This window comes from Trichechus manatus, unplaced genomic scaffold (genome assembly GCF_000243295.1).
Source record: "Trichechus manatus latirostris isolate Lorelei unplaced genomic scaffold, TriManLat1.0 scaffold00179, whole genome shotgun sequence".
Taxonomy (NCBI): Eukaryota; Metazoa; Chordata; class Mammalia; order Sirenia; family Trichechidae; genus Trichechus; species Trichechus manatus.
In genome coordinates this window covers 5087435-5111447 of record NW_004444115.1, presented here as the reverse complement: position 1 = coordinate 5111447, position 24013 = coordinate 5087435, and the positions used below count along the sequence as shown (strand labels likewise).

The 24013-nt window shown below is 42.7% G+C and overlaps 1 protein-coding gene across 1 annotated transcript in view; it reads right to left on the bottom strand.

Moving 5' to 3' along the window:
* LOC101357161 (serine protease 40) overlaps positions 1 to 23636 on the bottom strand; it is a 37452-nt gene extending 13816 nt beyond the window's left edge. The window contains exons 1-5 of the mRNA XM_012558636.1: positions 23445 to 23636; positions 23332 to 23355; positions 22415 to 22623; positions 19856 to 20130; positions 14780 to 14946 (exon numbers count right to left, since the gene is read on the bottom strand). Of these exons, the coding sequence (XP_012414090.1) occupies positions 14780 to 14946; positions 19856 to 20130; positions 22415 to 22623; positions 23332 to 23355; positions 23445 to 23636 (867 nt within the window). The remainder of the gene's footprint in view (positions 1 to 14779; positions 14947 to 19855; positions 20131 to 22414; positions 22624 to 23331; positions 23356 to 23444) is intronic.
* Positions 23637 to 24013: the final 377 nt, after the last annotated feature.

Genomic DNA, 24013 nt, shown 5'->3' with positions numbered 1-24013 from the left:
ACACCAGCAAATTAGGTGTTGCAGCACTGTATGTAATACATATTACTAATGTTTAGATGTACAAAGAAAAAAACAACAAAACAAAAACAAACAAAAAAGCAGTTGTAACTCGAATATCGTAAGTGCAGTTTGTCGTAACTTGAATATGTTGACTATCTGTACTTTACTACAGAATTTGGCTTAGTGCTTGACCAAACAACTGGGCATCACGATCTAGCCAAGTTGACATAAAATTAACCATCAGAGTAGACCTCTTGTCAACGTGGCACCAATTAACATTTCCTTAAAGCATAGTTAATCCCGAAAAAAGGCAGTAACAAAGTCTTACTTCCACCTAGCATGATACAACTATCCTGTGTACAACCAAAAATGCACTAGCCCCTTTTCCAGAGAGGATGAAAAGTCCTTGGGTGATGTTTACTCTTCTCCTTGAACATAAATATCCTGTAATGTAAACACCACGATGAAAAGTTAATACTTTATCTTATGCCTTAAGATAAGTAATGGGATAGAAAAGGGAAGATAACAAAGATATTTGTTATACACACACACACACACACACACACACACACTCATAACAAAATGTGGAAGAAATACTCATAATAATTATAGTCCTTGTTTCTACAACTGTTCATCTGTCATTGCTGGTATTTATAACTACATTCTCTCATTATCCATTCCACAGTCCCCTTGCCCTCAGCAAGCACCTCAGCTGGTAGCTGTTCTTTGCTAGTGGGGTGACCCTTTCATTCTTGAGGGGTCTGCTCTATTAGTAGTCCCACCTGAACTGGGTTGTTGTAGGTTTCCATCGACTTTAATCAGGGCATGATAGTACTAAGAGATACCCTAAGGGATCTCCTGTCTTCCAGACATACTACATTTTTATGCAAATAACATGCACATTATATGGGTTTTTGTTGTTGTTGTTGTTGTTTTTGCCAACCGTGGAACCCCTTGTGCATTAGTTTCCTAGGCATACTATGTGCATTATATGTATGGGTGTGTTATTTTCGTGGGCACGTTATTTGCAAAAAAATACAGTGGTCTTCTTTACCTCTATTGTATAATAACAGTCCAATTTCTTCTTGGTAATCAGGATCAATCACAGTAGCCAGTATAGTAACTCCCCTCTTTGCCTGTTGATTCAGAGGCATGAAGAGCACAAAGTGGCTGGTGACAGTCTTAACTTCTAGTTCAATGGAATCATTGTTGTGTCTCCTGGCGGAAGCATTTCTCCTTCGGGAACTAAGACCTCTAGACCAGCAAACACAGGGCCATGGAAGCAACAATTTTGTTAGTGGATCACTAGGGGTAATAGTAAGTGGTGCCATTCCCATGTCCACTCCTTGATTCCTGAACCTGTGAACCCTGGCTATGGAAACAGGAGTGTGAGTTTGGGAGGGCAGAGGACATAGACAGCCTCCTGGAGAACACTGCCCCAGCCCTGCAAAGTGTTGCCACAAAACTAGTGCCATAATTGAGTTTTTAAAAGGCCATTCCACAATTCTCTCAAACCAGCTGCTTCAGGATGATAAGAAACATAGTAAGACCAGTGAATTCAATCAGTGTGGGCCCAGTGTCACACTTCAACTGCTGTGAACTGAGTTCCTTGATCAGAGACAATGCTATGTGGAATACTACAATGGTGCATAAGGTATTCTATAAGTCCTTGGATGGCAGTTTCAGCAGAAGTATTGCATGCAGGGAAGGAAAATTCATATCCAGGATGTCTATTCTAGTGAGAACAAAATGCTGCCCCTTCCATGATGGAAGGGGTCCAATGCAATCAACCTGCCACCAAGTAGCTGGCTGATCACCCCAGACAATGGTGCCATATCAGGGACTCGGTGTTGGTCTCTAATGTCCATTACAGTAAAGATTCGCATCTTGTTTTTAGTGATTAAGTGCTGTCACTTGGCCTCTGCACCCCAGGATTCAGTCATCCCCATGAGCTATGAGCCATTGTAGTTAGGTTCTCAAATTCAGTCATGGAAATTCCCACTATAATACCTGATGTAAAGAGAAGAGCGATCACAGCACTCTTCAGGGATGCTGGGGACTCCCTCACAAACTTCTTCCTCACATTTGTGGTGAAAGTTGTGTCCTCTGAACACTCCCAGTGTGGGCAGGTGGATGGGTCTGACATGATAAATCCACTCCAACTTTTAATTTCCCTAAGCCTTTGGATATCTTCTTCTAGAGTATAGCAACACAATTCTGGCATTTCAACTTCATTTAGTATAGGCCACCTTTTAGTCCAAGTTTCAACCAACCAGCCAAACTGTTAGATCCCTTTGATCTGAAACACTGAATGCAGAATCTCTGCTCAAGTCCATATCAATAAATTCAGCCTAATCCAATTTTATGTTCCTTTCACCATTATTCCACACCTTTAATACCCATTCCCACCTACATTCAATGGATTTTTAAAAAATAATATTTTATTGTATTTTTGGTGAAAGTTTACACAGTAAATTAGGTTACCATTTGACAATTTCTATACAAACTGTTCCGTGACATTAGTTAGATTTTTCACAATGTGTCAACATTTTCTTTAACTGCATTCTGGCTGTTCCATTTCCAGTACTCTAGTTTCCCAGCACCCTGTCTTAGGCTGGGTTCTCTAGAGAAGCAAAACCAGTAAAGTGTATAAATATATAAATACAGAGATTTATAACTAGGAAAGAGCTCACGTGATTGTAGAGGCTAGAATGTCCCAAGTCCGTGGATCAGGGTAGAGGCCTCCCAATTCATGCAGCTGCAGAAGCTGGCGAATCCAAGGTCGGCAGGTCAGAGAGCACGGCTCCCACTCACAATCAGCAGACAAGACTGCAAGGTTTCTCCTGATTCACGTAGCTGCAGGGGCTCGTGAACCCAAGATCAGCAGGTCGGGGAATGGGACTCTTTGCTCACAGGCTGTGAAGATTGATGAATTCCAAGATCGACAGGTAAGCTGCTAGCTCAAGTTCCAAGAACCAGAGGTGAGATGATAAGAGGAAGCTGCTTGGTCTGGAGTAAGCCAAGAAACTTGGCAAGATGAGCAGGAAGACAGTAGCTGGCAGAGGGCGTAGAGATGAAGGTTGAAGGGGTGGTGAGCCGCCACAGGCCCTGCCCCCACCACTACCACTCAGCAAATTCCATCATTGGGGTGATCGCATATCAAATTTCAACAGGGAAGTGATCACAACATTACACAATTGCCAAAACACTAAGAATTATGGCCTAGCCAAGTTGACATACAATCTTAACAACCTTTTATCTTCTCATCTTTTAGAGTAACCATTGACCTGTTAGTCTCATATAGATGGTTTTTCAGTAGCGCACCATACTTATGATTAATATCCTTTATTTTGTGTGCCACTCTGTTATTTTGCTAAAAGGTGATCTCAGAGGACACGTTCAGTTCCAAGTTTAAAGAGTATCTCAGGGCAATAGTTTCAGGGAATCCTCTGGTCTCAACTGGTCCAGGAAGTCTGGACTTCTCAAGAATTTGAGTATGTTTCCATATTTTTATGCCCTTCTATCAGGATCCATCTATTGTGACCCTGATCAAAATGGTTGGTAATGGTAGCCGGGCACCATCTAGTTCTTCTGATCTCAGGGTAGATGAGGCAGTGGCTCACGTAGGCTATGAGCCCTATAGACTGGTTTCTTTTCTGAGAATTTGGTTTCCTTCTTTCTTTTTTGCTCCAGATGAGTAAACACCAATGGCTGTATCTTAGATGGCTGCTTTTAAGACCCTAGACACTACTAACTTCACTAGGATGCAGAACATGATCTTTGTGATCCATATTATGCAAATTGACTGAGTTGTCCCATGAGACTAATGTCCTAAGCCTTCAAAACTAGAAAACAAATCTTGCAAGGTGGTGTTTGGTTGCATCTGAGAAGTATCTGTAATTATGTCTTCTATGAATATATGTGCCTGCACACACATATCTGTACTTACATGCGCATATAGATAGTTCTACCTGTGCACACACACTACTAGTCTGTCAATTTGTTGTACAGTGGTGGCTTGTGTGTTACTGTGGTACTGGAAGATATGCCACCGGTATTTCAAATACCAGCAGGGTCACCCATGGTGGACAGGCTTCAGCAGAGCTTCCAGACTAAGACAGACTAGGAAGAAGGACCTGGTGATCTACTTCTAAAAAACTGGCCAGTGAAAACTTTATGAATAGCAGCAGAACATTATTTGATATAGTGTTGGAAGATGAGCCCCTCAGGTTGGAAGGCACCCAAAACACGACTGGGGAAGGGACGCTGCCTCAAAGTAGAGTTGACTTTAATGACGTGGATGGAGTTAAGCTTTCAGGACCTTCATTTCCTGTTGTGGCATGGCTCAAAATGAGAAGAAACAGCTGCAAACATCAATTAATAATCAAAACATGGAATGTGCCAAGTATGAATCTAGGAAAATTAGAATTGTCAAAAATGAAATGGAACTTTTGAAGATAGATATCCTAGGCATTAGTGAGCTAAAATGGACTGGTATTGGCCATTTTGAAGCAGACAATCATATGGTCTACTATGTTGGGAATGACAAATTGAAGAGGAACACTGTCACATTCATTGTCAAGAAGAACATTTCAAGATCTATCCTGAAGTACAACACTGTCACTGATAGGATAATATCCATACGTCTCTAAGAAAGTTCAGTTAATATGACCATTATTCAAATTTATGCACCAACCACTGATGCTAACCATGAGAAATTGAAGATTTTTACCAACTTCTGCAGTCTGAAATTGATCAAACATGCAATCAAGATGCATTGGTAATTATTGGTGATTGGAATGCAAAAGTTGGAAAGAAAGAAGAAGGATCAGTATTTGGGAAATATGATCTTAGTGATAGAAATGATGCTGGAAATCGCATGACAGAATTTTGCAAGACCAATTATCTATTCATTGGAAATACCTTTTTTCAATAACATAAATAGCAACTATACATGTGGATCTGGCCAGATGGATTACACAGGAATCAAATCAACTACATCTATGGAAAGAGACAATGGAAAAGCTCAATGTCATCAGTCAGATCAAGGCCAGGGCCCAAATGCGGAACAGACCATAAATTGCTCATATTCAAGTTCAAGTTGAAGTTGAAGAAAATTAAATAAGTCCACGAGAGCCAAAGTACAACCTTGAGTATAAGCCACCTGACTTTAGAGACTATCTCAAGAATAGATTTGACACATTGAACACTAATGATCAAAAACCAGATAGTTGTGGGATGACATCAAGAACATCATACATGAAGAAAGCAAAAGGTCATGAAAAAGACAAGAAAGAAAGAAAAGACTAAAACGGATGTCAGAAGAGACTCTGAAACTTGCTCTTGAAAGCTGAGTAGCTAAAGCAAATGGAAGAAATGATGAAGTAAAATAGTTGAACAGAAGATTTCAAAGGGCAGCTCAAGAAGACAAGGAAAAGTATTATAATAAAATGTACAAAGTTAGAAAACCAAAACGGAAGAACACATTTGGCATTTCTCATGTTGAAAGAACTGAAAAAAAAATTCAAGCCTCGAGTTGCAACATTGAAGGATTCTATGGGCAAAATATTGAATGACACAAGAAGCATCAAAAGTAGATGGAAGGAATACACAGTGTCACTGTATCAAAAATATTGGTCAATGTTCAATTATTTCAGTACATAGCATATGATCAAGAGCTGAGGTATTTGTCATGGAGTGAATTGTGCCCCCCAAAATATGTGTCAACTTCGCTAGGCCATGTTTCCCAGTATTGTGTAGTTATCCAACATTTTGTGATCTGATATAATTGTTCTATGTGTAGTAAATTGTAAACTCTGCCTGTGTTAATGATGCAAGATTAGGTTATATTAAAGAGTACTAGGGTGGATCCAACACCCTTACTTAGGTCACAGCTCTGATCTGATGTAAGGGGAGTTTCTCTGGGGTTTGGCCTATATCACCTTTTATCTTAGAAGAGATAAAAGGAGAGAGAAGTGAGCAGAAAAGGAGGGGCCTACTACCACCATGAAAGAAGAGCCAGGAGCACAGCATATCCTTTGGACCTGGGTTCCCTGAGCTCAGAACCTCCTAGAGCCAGGGAAAGATTGATGCCAAGCCACATGGAGATTTTCAAGGATACCTGGGCCCACAGATGTTGAAAGGAGACAAGGACCTTCCCCTAGACCAGACGGAAAGAGAAAACCTTCCCCTAGAGCTGGTGCCCTGGTGCCCTCCTAAACTGTGAGAGAATAAATTTATATTTGTTAAAGCCATTCATTTGTGGTATTTCTGCTATAGCAGCACTAGACAACTAAGACAGTATTGAAGAAAGAAGTCCAAGCTGCACTGAAGGCATTGGAGTAAAACAAGTCTCCAGGAATTGACAGAATACCAACTGAGATATTTCAACAAACAGATGCAATGCTGGAAGCACTTACTCATCTATGCCAAGAAATTTGGAAGACAGCTACCTGGCCAACCAACTGGAAGTGATCCATATTTGTGTCCATTCCAAAGAAAGGTGATCCAACAGAACGTGGAAATTATCAAACAATATCATTAATATTACACACAAGTAAAATTTTGCTGAAGATAATTCAAAAATGGTTGCAGCAGTACATCAACAGGGGACTGCCAGAAATTCAAGCCAAATTCAGAAGAGGAAGTGGAACAAGGGGTATCACTGCTGATGTCAGATGGGTCTTGGCTGAAAGCTGAGAATACCAGAAAGATGTTTATCTCTGTTTTATTGACTATGCAATATGTTATGTATGCAGCATAACAAATTAGGACAACACTGCAAAGAATGGGAATTCCAGAATACTTAATTGTGCTCCTGAGGAACTTATACATAGACCAATAGGCAGTTGTTCAAACAGAACAAGGGGATACAGCTGGTTTAAAGTCAGGAAAGGTGTGTGCCAGGGTTGTATCCTTTCACTATACTTATTGAAACTGCTGAGCAAATAATCAGAGAAGCTGGACTATATATGAAGAATATGACATCAGAATTGGAAGAAGGGTCATTAAAAAACTGTGATATGCAAATGACAAACTTGCTTGCTGAAAGAGAAGACGACTTGAAGCACTTACTGATGAAGATCAAAGACTACAGCCTTCAGTGTGGATTACACCTCAACATAAAGAAAACAAAAATCATCACAAACGGACTAAGAAGCAACATCATGATAAACGGAGAAAACGCTGAAATTGTCAAGGATTTCATTTTACTTGGATCCACAATCAATGCCCATGGAAGTAGCAGTCAAGAAATAAAATAACATATTTCATTGGGCAAATGTGCTGTCAAAGACCTCTTTAAAGTTTTAAAAAGATGTCACTTTGAGAAGTAAGGTATGCCTGACCCTAGCCATGGTATTTCCAATTGCCTCATATGCATGCAAAAGCTGGACAATGAATAAGGAAGATCTAAGAAGAATTGACGGCTTTGAATTATGGTGCTGGCAAAGAATATTGGATTGGGTGCCAGAAGAATGAACAAATCTATTTTGGAAGAAGTACAGCCAGAATGATCCTTAGAAGCGATGATGGCAAGACTTTGTCTCATGTACTTTGGATGTTTTATCAGGAAAGACCAGTCCCTGGAGAAAGACATCATGCTTGGTAAAGTAGAGGGTCAGTGAAAACGAGGAAGACCCTTAACAAGATGGAATGACACAGTGGCTGCAACAATGGGCTCAAATATAGCAACAATTTTGAGGATGGTGCAGATCCAGTGTTTCATTCTGTTGTACATAGGGTTGCTATGAGTTGGAACCAACTCGATGGCACCTAACAACAATCTGTGCAGACATATGTATACACTTGTACTTACACATATACCTATATATATATATACACATACATATGTGACCATACACTCATTTTTGGTCATTATTGGTGTCGTTGCCAAATTATACGTTGTCAAATTCTTTAGTAAAAACATCCTTTTCTCTTGAGCACTTCTTAGTGACATCGTTACTTTGGTCAAGCTGTGCTCACTCCACACACATTTGGTGCTACTTTCCTATCACCAAAAAAAAAAAAACAAACAAACCAAAAAACAAACAACTAAGTATCTACAATCTGAAGCATGATTTCCCCCCTCTCCCAGTCCCTCCCTGGTAACCACCAACAAATATTGGTCTCTCTCTATATATCTATTCTTGTTTGCTTTCAAAAGTGGGATCATACAATGTTTGTCTTTATGTGATTGACTTCTTTCACTTAACATTAGATGCTTATGTTGTTTCCAAAGATTTTTTCCCAGTCTGTAGGTTGTATTTTTACTCTTTTGATAAACTCTTTTGATGAGCGTAAGTTTTTAATTTTGATAAGGTCCCATTTATCTAATTTGTCTTCTGCTATGCATGCATTTGTAGTTATGTTTGGTACCCTATTTTTACGAAAGATTAGGTCCCATTATTTTCTCCCTGTTTTCTTCCAGGAACTTTATACTTTTAGGTTTAACATTTAGGTATTTGATCTGTTCTGAGTTAGTTTTTGTGAATAGTGTGAGGTATGGCTACTGATTCATTTTTCTGCAAGTGGATATCCAGTTTTGCCAGCCCCATTTATTAGAGAGACTGTTTCTCCCCCACTGAATGGACTTTGACCCCTTGTCAAATTCAGTTGTCCATGAATGGATGGATTTATCTCTGGGTTCTCAATTCCATTCCACTGGTCTGTGTGTCTATCATTGAACTAATACCAGGCTGTTTTGATTACACTGGGTGTATAGTATGTTTTGATATCAGGGAGTGTGAGGCCTCCTGCTTTGTTCTTCTTGTTCAATATTGCTTTGGTTATTCAGGGTCTCTTTCCTTTCCATATAAAGTTGGTAACGTTTTTCATTTCAGTAAAGAATGTTGTTGGGGTTTGTACCGGGATTGCGTTTTTATCTGTAGATTGCTTTAGGTAGTACTGACATTTTCACTATATTAAGGCTTCCAATCCATGAGCATGCAACATCCTTCCATTTACGTAAGTCTCTTTTAGTCTCTTCTAGTAGTGCTTTATAATTTTCATTGTATAAGTCATTTATGTCCCTGGTTAGATTAATTCCTAGGTATTTTATCATTTTGGGGGCTATTGTAAATGGTGTTTTCTTTACTTCCTTTCCTGAATATTCCTTGTTAGTGTAAAAGAACCCAACTGATTTTTGTGTGTTGGTCTTGTACCCTACCAAGTTGCTGAAGTCTTCTATTAGATCTAGCGTTTTCTTGTGGAATTTTTAGGGTTTTTTATGTACAGGATCATGTCATCTGAGAATACAGATAGTTTAACTTCTTCCTTTCTGATCTGGATCCATTTTATTTCTCTTCCTTGGTTTATTTCTACGGCTAGGACTTCCAGTACAATACTGAATAAGAGTGGTCATACTGGGCATCCTTATCTCATTCTCATTCTTGAGAGGAAAGTTCTCAGTCTTTGTTCATTAAGGAAATCTTGGCTGTTGGTTTTGCAAGTTGTTATTGTTAGGTGTCGTCAAGTCAGTTCTGACTCATAGCAACCCTATGTACAACAAAATGAAACACCACCCGGTCCTGCGCCATCCTCATGATTGTTGTTATGCTTAAGCCCACTGTTGCAGCCACTGTGTCAGTCCATCTTGTTGAGGGTCTTACTCTTTTTTGCTGACCCTCTACTTTACAAAGCATGATGTCCTCCAGGGACTGGTCCCTCCTGATAACATGTCCAAAGTATGTGAGGCAAGTATTGCCATCATTGCTTCTAATAAGCATTCTGGCTCTACTTCTTCCAAGACAGATTTGTTGGTTGTTCTGGCAGTCCATGGTATATTCAATATTCTTTGCCAACACCATAATTCAAAATTGTCCATTTTTTTTCGGTCTTCCTTAGTCATTGTCCAGCTTTCACCTGCATATGTGGCAACTGAAAACACCATGGCTTGGGTCAGGTGCACCGCAGTCCTTAAGATGACATCTTTGCTTGATTTTGCATACATGCCCTTACTTATGTGGAAAAATTAGCCTGCTATTCCTATTTTGCTGAGAGTTTTTATCAGGAAAGTGTGTTGGATTTTATCAAATGCCTTTTCTGCATCAATTGATATGATCATATGGTTCTTTTTCTTTGTTTTATTCATGTGGTGCATTACACTGATTGATTTTCTAATGTTGAACCACCCTTGCAACCCTGGTATGAATCCCACTTGATCATGGTGTATGATTTTTTTTTTTTTTTTGATATGTTGTTGAATTCTTTTGGCGAGAATTTTATTGAAGTTTCCTGCATCTATATTCTTGAGGGATTTTGGTCTGCAATTTTCTTTTTTTGTGATGTCTTTGCCTGGTTTTGGTATCAGGCTGATGTTGGCTTCATAGAATGAGTTAGGTGGTATTCCTACCTCTTCTATGTTTTTGAAAAGTTTGAATTGAATTGGTAACAACTCTTCTCTGAATATTTGGTAAAATTCCCGTGAAGCAATCTGGTCCTGGGCTTTTTTTGTTGTTGTTGGCAATTTTTTTTTTTTTTAAATGACAACTTCAATCTCTTCTTTTGTAATGAGTCTGTTTAGATTTTCTACCTCTGTTTGTGTTACTTTAGGTAGTTGTATGTCTCTAGGAATTTGTCCATTTCATGTAAGTTTTCAAATTTTTTGAAGTACACATTTTTATAGTATTCTTTTATGGACGTCTTCATCTCATTTGGATCTGCTATAATGTCTTCATTTTCATTCTGTATTTTGGTTATTTGCCTCTTCTAATTTTTTTCTTTTGTCAATTTTCTTTTATTTTGTCTATTTTATTGATACTCTCAAAGAACCAACTTCTTGTTTTGTTGATTCTATTGTTTTTCTCTTTTCTAGTTTGTTTATTTCTACTCTGATCTTTATTATTTCCTTTCCTCTGGTAGTTTTGGGCTTCTTTTGCACTTCCTTTTCTACTTGTTCAAGTAGTCAGTTTAAGTTATTGATTTTGGATCGTTCTTCTTTTTTAATGTAGGCATTTATTGCTATGAATTTCCCTCGAGTACTGCTTTTGCTATGTCCCAAAGGTTTTGCTATGTTGTACTTTCATTTTTGTTTGATTCTAAGTATTTTTTTAATTTCACTTTTGATTCTTTTTCCTATGACCCAATAGTTTTTAAACCAAAAAAAACCCTGTTGCCATTGAGGAGTTGATTCCAACTCATAGCGACCCTTTAGGACAGAGTAGAACTGCCCCACAGGGTTTCCAAGGAGTGGCCTGTGGATTCAAACTGCCAACCTTTCGGTTAACAGCCATAGCTCTTAACCACTGGACTCCAGTCTGTTAATTCTTTTCCATATAATTAGATTTTTTTTTCCCTCTTTTTCCTCTTGTTGATTTCTGGCTTCACACTATTATAGTCAGAAGATGCTTTCTATGATTTCAATCTTTTTAAATTTGTTGAGATTTATTTTGTGGCCTAGTATGTAGTCTATCCTGGAAAATGATACCTGTGCACTGGAGAAAAATGTGTATTGTTCTGATGATAGCAGAATGTTCTATATATGTCTGTTAGGTCCAGTAGGCTTATGGTTTTCTTTAAGCCCTCAATGTCCTTAGTGGACTTTTTTTTAGATGTTCTGTCTAAAATTGAAAGTGGTGTGTTGAAGTCCCCAACTATTACTGTGGAATTGTTTGTGTCTGCTTTCATATTAGTCAGCATTTGTTTCATGTATTTTGGAGTACTGATGTTAGATGCATATATATTTATAATTGTTATGTTTTCTTGATGGATTGACCCTTTTATTATTATATAATGTCCTTCTTTATCTCTTGTAATAGATTTGGATTTAAATTTTATTTTATCTGATATCAGTAAGGCCACTTCTGCTCTTTTTTGGTTACTGGTTGCATGGAATATTTTTTTTTTTCACCCTTTTATTTTCATTCTGTTTGTGTTCTTATGTCTAAGGTGTGTTTCTGTAGGCAGCAAAAGGATAGATCATGTTCTTTTTTTTTTTTTAATCCATTCTGCCACTATGTGCCTTTTGCATGGGGACTTTAGATCATATACATTTTAAAGTTATTACTGAAAATGAAGTGTCTGCTTCATTCATTTTGCTATTTATTTTTTGAGTATTTTATATATTCTTTGTCTTTTTATTGTCATTTTTCTGTTGTTTTTTGTGCCTGGTTGCTTTCTCATGATGAGCCTTTTTGATTTCTTCCTTCTTTTCTTCTGTGTATTTTTTCTAGGTGATTTCTTAGTGGTTACCACACATATTATATGCACAACTTGCAACTGCAACAACATTTAACATACAAACAACAAGTCACATACAATATTAACATATTAAATCTATTACTGTTTTGCTCTTCCCTCTCCCATTTTGTTCATGAGTCTCCATTTTAGCATAATTGTACATCCTATTTCTGATGGGTTTAATTTGTACTTATTTTTTGTGCACTTGATGCTGTATTCCTTGTGGAACTAAACTACTGAGTTTATTCCCTGAAAATATCATACACTTGGTCTTTATATTTGCCCATGCTATTTCATTAATTTTTTTTTATTTGGGAAGCTACATGAACTCCAGCTAGAAGAAATACAGTGAGGACCACCCTGTGTCACATTTGAATAAAATTTCTGAAAACCAAAGTCAAGAGGAGAATTCTGAAAGCAGCAGGAGAAAAACACAACATAACATATCAAGCTTCCTTCGTAAGAATTTGTGCGTATTTCTCCACAAAACCCTGGAATCCAGAAGACAATGGAGCGACATATATAAAATACTGAATAAAAACAATTGTGCCAACCAAGAATTCTTTACCCAGAAAAGTTGTAATTCAAAGACAAAAGAGAAATCAAGACTTTCCCAAGTAAACAGAAGCTCTGGGAATATGCCACTACCAGACCAGCTCTGCAGGTATTACTTAAGGGAGTTCTCCAAGTGGAAAGGAAAGAATATTAAACAAATACTCAAATCTATACATGAGAAATAAAAAAAATTTGCAAAGACGAGTAGTAAGGGTAGATTCTGAGGAGAATCAGCAGTGCCTTGCAAGGCATCTCCCTCAGGGGAGGCCATTGCACTTTCCTCTGGCAAAACTGGGTTATTCTCCTCAGGTAGGGGTGGAAGGGCTGTTCCTATCGGCAAAGAAGACTCCCAGCTTCATCAGTATCTACCCATACATCCCAATTCCAATTTTCAGGACCCCATTCCTTCCCAATCAACTCTTTGGGAGGTTGGAAATTCAATTTGCATTGTAATCCAGTCACTCATAGCATAAGAATCTGGATTTGGTTTTCAGCAATATTAGCTCTGTGGCTACAGCAGATAAGGCTTTTTTTTTTGAGGGCACACATAGCAACTTTCAGGTCATTCATGCAGTGCTTTAGCTTGGAATTTGAACCACTGAACTCATCCTTTTCTTTCTCTACATTGTTCAGTGAAATTAGGATCAACCAGTCAATGTCGTTATACTTGTCAGTTTGACAAAAATGTTCTAAAGTATCAAATACATGATCACCTAGAACCTTGTCTCTCATAAGCGTTTGATTAGGAATGTCCAGTAGTAATATTTGGCACATCTCTATTGCCACATCACACCAAGAACTATAAGTGCCCTCTTTACTGCTAGAAATAGAGTCATTACTGTCTTTTAATATTTGACAACCAATTCCAAAAACCCCAAAACAAATTTAAAAAACTAACCCTTAAGTTTTTGTCCCTCTAGAACCACCCTTGGTACCAAAATGTCTAAATAGCTCTAGAAAAACAGAACCAGTGAGAGAGAGAGAGAGAGAGAGAGAGATTTTAAGGAATTAGCTCATGTGATTGTGAGGGCTGACAAGTCCAAAACTGTAGGTCAGCCAACAGGCTGCAGATACCACCAGTCTTCTGAACGAAAATCTGTAGGTCAGGTGTTGAGAAGAGTGGAGAAGTTCTGGCAAGATGTCTATTTATAGTCTGGAGACAGAATCTGCTGTAGGAAAAACTCCCTTTCTGCTCTTAAGGCCTTGAACTGATTGGAAGAGACCCATCCACGTTGTGAAGGGTAATCTGCTTTACTTAAGGCCAACTGATTTAATCACGTGTCTGCTTCACAAAGAATCTAAACAAACAACTGGGCACCATGGCCTAGCCAAGCTGACACACAGAATAAACCCTCAAACCTGAATAAGCACATTCGAGAGGAATGGAGTCCCTGGGTGGTGCAAATGGTTAAGTTCTACACTACTATCCAAAAGGTTGGCAGTTTGAACCTACCTAGAGAGGCCTCAGAAGACAGGCCAGGCGATCTGCTTCCAAACCCTATGGAGCAGTCGTACTCTGCACACATGGGGTCCCATGAGTCAGAATCAACTCAACAGCAAGTAACAACAAGAGGAATGGTGGGACAAGAGACTGATGGAGCAGGCTGGTGTGAGAAAGGTAACTGACGAAGTAGAGAGGGCAATGCACACATTCCTGGTGTGAACCCTGCTGGGAGGGAGCCACAGCAGTCAGGAGAAGGGTATGTAGACAAGGGAAGGGTGCATGTAGGGTATTTTAAAATGACAGACATGGCAGTATATTTCTGAGCTGCTAGGAATGGTCAAAATGTTTAGGAGAGGGAGAGGGAGAGGAGGCCACAGGAAGAGGCCTGTATAGCCAGAGCTGCAGAAGAGGGCCTGGCTGGGGACGGGGCAGTGGGGAGAGTCAGATGCAGGTTGGTAAGCAGACAGGGGTCTTACTCACCCCAGCCCTATTGCTTCTGTGTCCTCAGCTGAGCAACAGGATCTAGGGTGGGGGTGGCAGGCAAGGAAGCTTTAGCAGAGAAACCGAGAGCCTGCAGAACAGGCAGGGAAAGGTCTCACTTACTCGGCATATGGACTTTCCTGTGTTGAGGTCCCCAGCACACAGCATGTCCTCATGCACAGAGTAGACTCGTTTGTTGGGGTCTGGTGGTGGGAAATAGTTTCTGCAGAACTGGTTTTCTATGATGCCGACCTTAGCCTCCTGAAGATGGAAAGGTAATGGCAGGAACTCTGTGGGAGAAGAGTGGAGATCAGATGTGGGATGGAGCTTGTCCGCTCACAGAGATGTGATCATAAGAAGGTGCCAATTCCAGCTGACATGACTAGGGAAAGGAGGTCAGTGTGGCTGCAATGTGGTGTGGGGGGTGGGGGGGGTGGGCCCCGAGCAAGCAGGTCTTCTTAGCCAAAGAGTGGGCTTTAGATTTCATTCTAAGCACACACAGGAAACGACTGGAGGGTTTACTCGTCTTGTAAAAACATTCACTCTGGCTGCTACATGGAGACAGAACTGGAGGAAAAGGGTGGGAGCTGATGGTCCAGTTAGGAGGATACTCTGGTCTGGCCAGAGTGCAGCACAGGCACACATAACAGGTGAGACATGGCCCTACCTCAGGAATGGCCAGCTGTGGACACTTATCACATTGGCTCTAGTTCCAGGTATGGCTCATAGATCTCTACAATGCTCCCACGTGGCAGCACAGTTGATGCACTTGTGTAGAGTGCTTGTGTGCCATTAAGAGCAGCCAGTGCACAGCAGGCCTTAGGGGGCCTGGGGCCTGACTGACACTGGGTCTGTGCCCAATAGCCTGAAACTGCAGTGAGGAGGAGGGCAGGAAAGAGGATGGCTGAGGTCTGAGTCATTGACATTTACTGCTCTTTGTCATGATGGCTGCTCCAACCCATTTCTTTCCTGTTCCTGAGTCATTGACATTAGCTGCTCTTTGTCCTGCTGGCTGCTCCAACCCATTTCTTTCCTGTTCCTGACCACGATCCTTGGCACAGATGTTCCCCCTACATGCCCCAACTCCTACACTATGGCCTATCTTGGAAAATACTCATTGTTCTGCTCAGTGATAGTCCATCCCAGAAGGGTGTCTTTGGAAATGTTGGAGAGTGTGTTGTCATAACAACTAGTCAGTATTACTGACATTTAGTGGGCAGGAACAGGAATGCTGGCACAGGCCCGCAGAGCAAAGAAATCTTGCTCCAAATGCCTAGAAAAACACTGAGATACTTACCAAATCATGACCCCACAAATCATGCAAAATTTACCTCCTCCTTTTTTTTACTATATGTTACATTTTCCTAAATTAAAAGCATTCTCCCTAGAGACTTCAGGGAAGATGGCAGTTAGAGCTGGTCTAAGATCCCACTCTCCCCACATGAACACCAAGACAAGCAACTAGAATTTTGCATTCAACCTTATAAGAACTCTAAAAAAGTAAGCAAAGGATGGCAGCAAGGAACTGCAAACTGAAACAAGAAGAGTACATTTTAAAAGGTAGGAAAATATCTTTACCACTGTCCCCACACCTCTCTGCCCTGGCACAGCAGACAGATGACTGTAGAGAAGCCACAGCCACAGCCCCAGCAGATCCACAGCTCTCCTGTGCACTAAAAGGGCCCTGATCTCTGAATCCAAAGTAAATAGGAGAGAGATTGCTGGAAAACTGTTTGGGGTATATATTCTGACCTGTGTAGGGGAGGTCTGATATTTTAGGTGGTAATTTGTTAGTTCCTTCAGCCTTTATAATAACAAATCTGCCGAAATCAGAGCTCTTACAGAGAGAGCAGTGAACAGTGAGGCTGTGCCAGCCAGAGGGTGGATTGACCAGTGTGTCTTTTCTGACCAGCCTGGGAACTGCCAGAAGGACTGATACTATGGCCTGGTCTAAACTGGAGCTTTCACAGGGTAGAGGAGGGAGTGGTGAGCAAAAACTGAAGACCATGGCCACCTGAGGGCAGACTGATAGTGTGTCTTTTCTGACCAGTCTAGGAGCTGCCTGAAGGACTGAAACTCCAGTCTGGTCTGAATCAGAGCTCTCAAAGTGTGCAGGAGAGAGTGATGAGCAAAGACTGCTGTGCCCATTCAATACTTTCTTGAAGAAATTAGCATTTTCTAAATCACTACATATGCAAGGGAACTGAGAAAGCTAACACATTGTAATAGTCTAATGTCCTGGCTTCAGCAAAAATAACAAGCACACAAAAAATTGGAAATGCTGGCCCATTCAAAAGAACAAGAAGGGAGAGAAATTGTCCCTATAGAAGCCTAGATAATGAGCAGAAGAAAATTATACAACAAAACATATTAAACATATTCAAAGAATGAAAAGAAATCAGGAAAAGGTTTCATAAACAAAATGAGAATACAGATAGAAACTATAAAAAGAAATAAAACAGTAACACTGGAACTGAAATATACAATAACTGAAGTGAAAAATATCAGTAGATTTGAGCTGACAGAAGAAAGAATCAGCACCTCGAGGATAAGATAATCAAAATTATGGAAACTGAAGAGCAAAAAGAGAGAAGACTGTTGAGCATAGTCTAATGGAAATGTGAGACACCATCAAGTAAACTAACATATACATCATAGGAATCTCAGAAGGAGGATAAATAAAAGGACACAAAGAATATTTGAAGAAATAATGGCAGAAAACTTTCCAAATCTGATGAAGGATATGAATCTACAAGTCCAAGAATCTCAAAAAACTCCAAATAGGATAAACTCAAAGAGATCCACACCAAGACACATTATTATCAAGCTCTCCAAAACAAAAGACAAAGAATCTGATAGTGGTGATGTATACACAACATGATGAACCTAATTAATGCCACTGAATTGTATATGCAAAAAATGTTGAAATGGCAAATGTTTTGTTGTATGTATCTATATCTATATATAAAACATTCCAATGGTATAATGAAAGAATTGGTCAACATTCAATCATTTTGGGAGGTAGCATATGATCAAAAACCAATGATACTGAATGAAGAAGTACAAGCTGCACTGAAGACATTGGTGAAAAACAAGGCTCCAGGAACTGACAGAATACCAATTGAGATGTTTCAACAAATGGATGCAGTGCTGGAAGCGCTCACTCGTCTATACCAAGAAATTTGGAAGACAGCTACCTGGCCAACCAACTGGAAGAGATCCATATCTATGCCTATTCCCAAGAAAGGTGATCCAACTGAATGTGGAAATTATCAAACAATATCATTAATATCACATGCAAGTAAAATTTTGCTGAAGATCATTCAAAAGCAGCTGCAGCAGTACATCGACAGGGAACTGCCAGAAATTCAAGCTGGATTCAGAAGGGGACGTGGAACGAGGGATATTGCTGCCGATCTCAGATGGGTCCTGGCTGAAAGCAGAGAATACCAGAAAGATGTTTACCTGTGTTTTATTGACTATGCAAAGGCATTCGATTGTGTGGATCATAACAAATTATGAAATACATTACAAACAATGGGGATTTCCGAACACTTAATTGTGCTCATGAGGAACCTGTACGTAGATCAAGAGGCAGTTGTTCGAACAGAACAAGCGGATACTGCGTGGTTTAAAGTCAGGAAAGGTGTGCGTCAGGGTTGTGTCCTTTCACCATACTTATTCAATCTGTACAATGAGCAAATAATCTGAGAAGCTGGACTATATGCAGAAGAAAGGGGCATCAGGATTGGAGGAAGACTCATTAACAACCTGCGTTATGCAGATGACACAACCTTGCTTGCTGACAGTGAAGAGGATTTGAAGCACTTACTGATGAAGATCAAAGACTACAGCCTTCAGTATGGATTACACCTCAACAGAAAACAAAAATCCTCACAACTGGACCGATAAGCAACATCATGATAAACGGAGAAAAGATTGAAGTTGTCAAGGATTTCATTTTACTTGGATCCACAATCAACGCCCATGGAAGCAGCAGTCAAGAAATCAAAAGACGCATTGCATTGGGCAGATCTGCTGCAAAAGACCTCTTTAAAGTGTTAAAAAGCAAAGATGTCACTTTAAGGACTAAGGTGCACCTGACCCAAGCTATGGTGTTTTCAATCACCTCGTATGCATGTGAAAGCTGGGCAATGAATAGGGAAGACCGAAAAAGAATTGATGCCTTTGAATTATGGTGTTGGTGAAGAATATTGAATGTACCATGGACTGCCAAAAGAATGAACAGATCCGTCTTCACAGAAGTACAGCCAGAGAATGTTCCTTAGAAGTGAGGATGGCGAGACTTCGTCTCACATACTTTGGACATGTTATCAGGAGTGATTAGTCCCTGGAGAAGGACATCATGCTTGGTAAAGAAGAGGGTCAGTGAAAAAGAGGAAGATCCTCAATGAGATGGACTGACACAGTGGCTGCAAAAATGGCTCAAGCATAAAATTGTGAGGGTGGCGCAGGACCTGGGAGTGTTTTGCTCTGCTGTACACAGGGTCGGTATGAGTAGGAAGTGACTCAACAGCACCTAAAAACCACTAAGCATATATATACATATTTTTTTTACCACAATAAAAAATGGCATTCATCCTTGTGCAAAAATCTTTCACCAACTTTTCTCCTCTCAATGTAAAAACATACAAGCCCAGGAAGCTGGCAGAATGGGCAAGTTTTACTTGAGTTAAGGGATGAGGGAAGTGAGATTCAGAGAGGTAAATGTTTTTAAGTCATAAACACTCCAACTTGACCCCACAGACCAGAGGGTAGACCCAGCCTTCATATCCTTACTGCTCTACCAAGCACCTTCTATGTCAGTGGAAGCTCAAGAGATATTTTTTTGCAGCCCTGGAGTAGGCCAGACCCAAGCAGGACCTTGGAGTCAGGACTGAATCAAATGATAACAGACCCACATCTGCTCAGAACAACAGATTTATGCATGGTTCAGAGTCACAGAATCCAAGTTCCTGATTCCAAAAGTTAGAGATGCTCAGACTTTTTGAACCATTGACTGAAGGAATCTTGAAGCTTTAGAATAACATGCATCAGGGCAGCGAGAGCCCCACAATAGTCATTTTATAGGATAAGAGTGAGATACAGAACTAGAGCCCAGCTGGAACCCCATCCAAGCTGCACCTCCCTCTCCCCTTCACCTTTTTCTTATCACCCACCCTACTCTGTCCCCCTCACCATCTTCACTGAGCATCCCCCAGCCAGAGATCCAGCAGGACGCATGAGTGGGAATTTGAGAGTCAGGCACTGGGAGGCAGGCAGGGACAATGTGGGAAGTGAAGTTCACAGGCAGGTGCAGTTGCAACATGACAATGTCACTTCCCATGCGGTGAAACTTGTCGAAGTCAGGGTGGACAATGATACGGTTCACTGTCAGTTGCAGGCTGTACTGGGTGGGCTGGTGTAACTGGCTGTACCCCAGAAGCACCCGGTAGTCCTCTGGCTTGTGAGACCTGTTGGTGGAAGCGTCCTCTGAGTGCTGTGCCAGCACACTTCCCCTGGACTGCCCACCCCTCCTGGCAAGCTCCTGGACGTCTCCTGACTTCCTATTATCAGGTAACCCTCTTGAGGTAGGTTTGATTGCTGTCTACAGACTTAGGACTTTTGTCTTTAGAAAGTTTCTGATGGCTTCCCCAACACACCACAGAATCAAAGGAGCAGAGAGCCGTAGTGCTGGAAAGGACATTGGGGGCACATCAAATTGTACTTCCTTCATTTTAGAAATGAGGAGACTCGGCTTAGTCCCAGCTCTGACCAGAACCCTCTGAAAACTCCCAGCAAAGACCTTATTTCCCACCCAGCACAGTCCATCCCCAGCTACATTCCCACCTGCTCCTTCTCAATCCTTACACTCCATCCTTTTCAAATGGAGGGGTGTGTGGGACTTAACTCCCCACTTGCAAAACACAAGTGACTGCCACTTTACAACCTCTACATCCTGCTTGTGCTGTCCCACTGTCTAGACTCCACATGTTCAAATCCTTTCCACTGAAGCCCCTCCAACCAAGCCCACCCTCTGACAGGAACCATGGAGCATGTGTTCACTCCCTCAGGGTATGCGCTCTCACACATACTGGCCTCTCCGTCCTGTATCACCTTCCTGATAGGATGAGAAGCTTGAGGTAGGCCTTGCATCTCTGCATCCCCCACAGTGGGCCTCACAGAGGGCCTGGCACCCATGGGTGCTGAATAAATAAATGGGACCAAGTGGTGTCTCAAAGCCAGCTGGTGCCAGAGCTCTGGCTTACTGACTCGAGGTGTGACCCAAGTAGTGGCCCAGTCTCCAGTCTGTGTCACTTCTCCTAGGATAGAGGCCATGTGCTTCATCCTTTGCTCTGGCCTGTGGGGACGGTAGTGACTGCAGCCCCTCTTGGGCATGTAGTTCTACAGTGATGGAAAGACAGAGTTCCAGGATGCCTCAGAGAGGAGGGCTGTGCCAGAGTGTGCAGGTAGATCAGTACCTGGGTGAACCTCCGGCAGGGATGTCCCAATGGCCCACAGAGAGCTCTGGCTGGGAGAGGACAAAAGGCTAGTCCCTGACTTTGAGAACTTTCACCCTATGGGGAGTGACATTGATTGTAATGTTGTAACTGCGTCTGCCTTAAAATGAAGAGGGTATGGCACCACTGCTGCCCAGGGAGGCAGGGCCCTGGGGCTGTCACTCTGACTTAAAGCTGTGCCAAGTGTACAGCCAAAGACCCTGCACACTCATTACCATTTACATGAGAGGAAACTGAGGCCCACCGAACTCTTGTGGGACTGTCTAGAGCTGGGCAAGAGGTAGAAACCAAAGTCCACCCTGAGTGTGAGCAGGACTTAGATTCTTAAAGTTTGGGGGATAAAGAGCGAACCGGAGGCAATTACTCTGTAACTAAAATCCTTTTTCCAGTATTTACTGATAATCACTACTAGAGTTAATTAATTTCTATTTAGCTATTTTAAAATAATGCACATGTAGCTGAGACAATCAAACGATCTTGGCAGGTATTACCAAACTATGTGTGTGGATGGGGTGGGAACCAGGGGGCATCCTCAGAGTGAGAGATGAAGTTATATGTTCTCTGTCCTGGGAGATGTGATGCAGATGTCAAGAGACAGGGTCACCTTTTGGGTCTGTTCTGGTCAGAAAATCAGAGATTTTGAGATGGTAGAAGGAAGCTGGGGCCCCAAGAAAGCAGATGATACCTTCAAAGTGAGAGAGCATATCAGTGGCAATCCTGGACCAGACAGACCCCTGGGTCATCAGCCCACAAGGCAGCAAGTGCAGGTCCCAGCACACACACTCGCCCACTCATCTCTGTGCTCATTCTCTTACCCATTTACTCAACACACACAGACTGAGCCCCCAACACCCATCAGGACTGTGAGGCACAGAGAGTCCACCCGCAGACATATAAGGGAAGATGGACACAGAGCCAAGCTTGACAGGCTGTTGTGCTGAATACACTGAGGCTCTTCCACAGAGGGGGCCTGTCTAACCCAGCCCAGAGGGGTCTTATTCAGGGGAAAGAAGGTTCAGATGGTGAGCAAGGATGTCATTCTGGACAGAGGAGGCTGCTGGGTCAAAGGTAGGGCAACAGCACACACTGGGACAATTGGTGGCAGCAAAGTGTCCCAGAACAAGGCCTAGAAAAACAGGCCAGACACCGTCTACCCTATTCCTGCCTTTCCACCTTTCCACCCTGTGCCTCCCCTAGCCCATCCCAGCAGCTGGGGCCCCGTGGAAGAAAGACGCACTTGACGAAGCAGTGGGCAGCTGAGGTCACCCAGTAGCGTTCTATGAGGACAGCCCCGCAGACGTGCTTGCCAAGGTAGAGCAGGCTGGCCTGCCATGGCCATCGTTCACCTACCACACTCTGGCCACCAAAGATCTTCCCGGCTACCGTGGGCTTCCCACACACTGTGGAGACAACACGCCATGAAGCACCTGTGTTAAGGACACCAGCCTGCAGTGCCCCGGAATGTCAGCATCAACAGGACCCAGGTGGAAAAGGCAAGGCTAAGTGACATGGCCTAGATCACAAAGGGCCGCCTGGCTTTGTCCCTGATGGCAGCCACTGAGGAGTGAACCTAACTCTGTGGGAAGAGCCTGTGGGTCTGAGGGGGAAAGGCTGCTACAGGTGGGCACGCTGCCCAGAAGTGGGCCTGCCAAAGGGTAGACGGGCTGGGAGCTGGCACTGTGCCAAGCCCTTCCTTACTGCACTCAACTGGCATGCTCTTGCTGAAGATGCAGAAAGTGAGGGCTTACAGAGGGTCTGCTATTGGCTAGGGGTCACTAAGGCTGAAGTGCTTGTGCCTCTCCCCCTCAGTCCCATCTCCTGAGGAGACTGAGGCACAATGAGATTAGCAGAAGGAGCTGACGTGCATAAAACAGACTCCTGACAACTGACCTGTCTGAAGCAGTATTTCCCCATGCTTAAAATGAAGAGAGTGTGAGGCTGATCTGCACAGGTCCCTGTACAAGGCCTCGCCCCTTAGAGTGAAGGAGGCTTGAGGTCCAGCGGGAAGGAGCAGAAAGGGAAGAGAGGGTGCCCTGGTCCCCTTGGGCCTCAGCACTCCCACATCTGTCTGGAGTCCAGACCATAGGGCCCAGCCCTCCCAGCAGCCCACAGCCCATGGTCCCCCACACCCAAAGATGAGAGAGCTCGACCCACCTTGGCTGATGTCCTGGCCACTGTCTGGGGGAGGGGAAAACAGAGTAAAAGTGGGTAGCATACGTGAGAGGCGGCAGGCGACCTCAGGCCCCTCCTTGCGGGGCAACCCCCACCCGGCCCGCCCCGGCCCGCATGACTCCACCCCGGACCCCACCGCCTGCTCGGGCGCCCGGCTGCTGCTCGGCTGCCTCCGCGGTTACGGGCGGTGGCAGCAGTAGCAGGAGATGTAGCCAGAGATGGTCGGCCGGCCGGACGCGGGTCCCCGGCCGGCCTCGGCCTGTGTGCTCGACCCCGGAGTCCGCCATCCGCCCGACGGCGTCCAGCTGGGAGCGCGGCCGTCGGGCTCGGGGCCCTCTGCGTAACCGCCTTCTTCCGCGGGCTTGGGGCGGGGGCGCGGGCCCGGAGCCGCCTTAGGCGCTGCCCTGCTCTGGAGCCCCAGGTCTGTAGAAGACAGGCGATAATTGGGCACCCCTAGTTTGATGAAGGAGACAGGGGGCAGCCTCAGGGGCAGGTTCAGAGGTAGCTCTGTATCCTCACTCCAAAGAGCCCCCAGTTTGAGGGTGGGAGACATAAACCCAGGAATATACACTAATGATCAGAGGGCAGATGCTTATATATAATGTCACCACATATTTCCAACTTGCTTTCCAGATTGCGCCCATCTATAACCCCATTAGCTCGT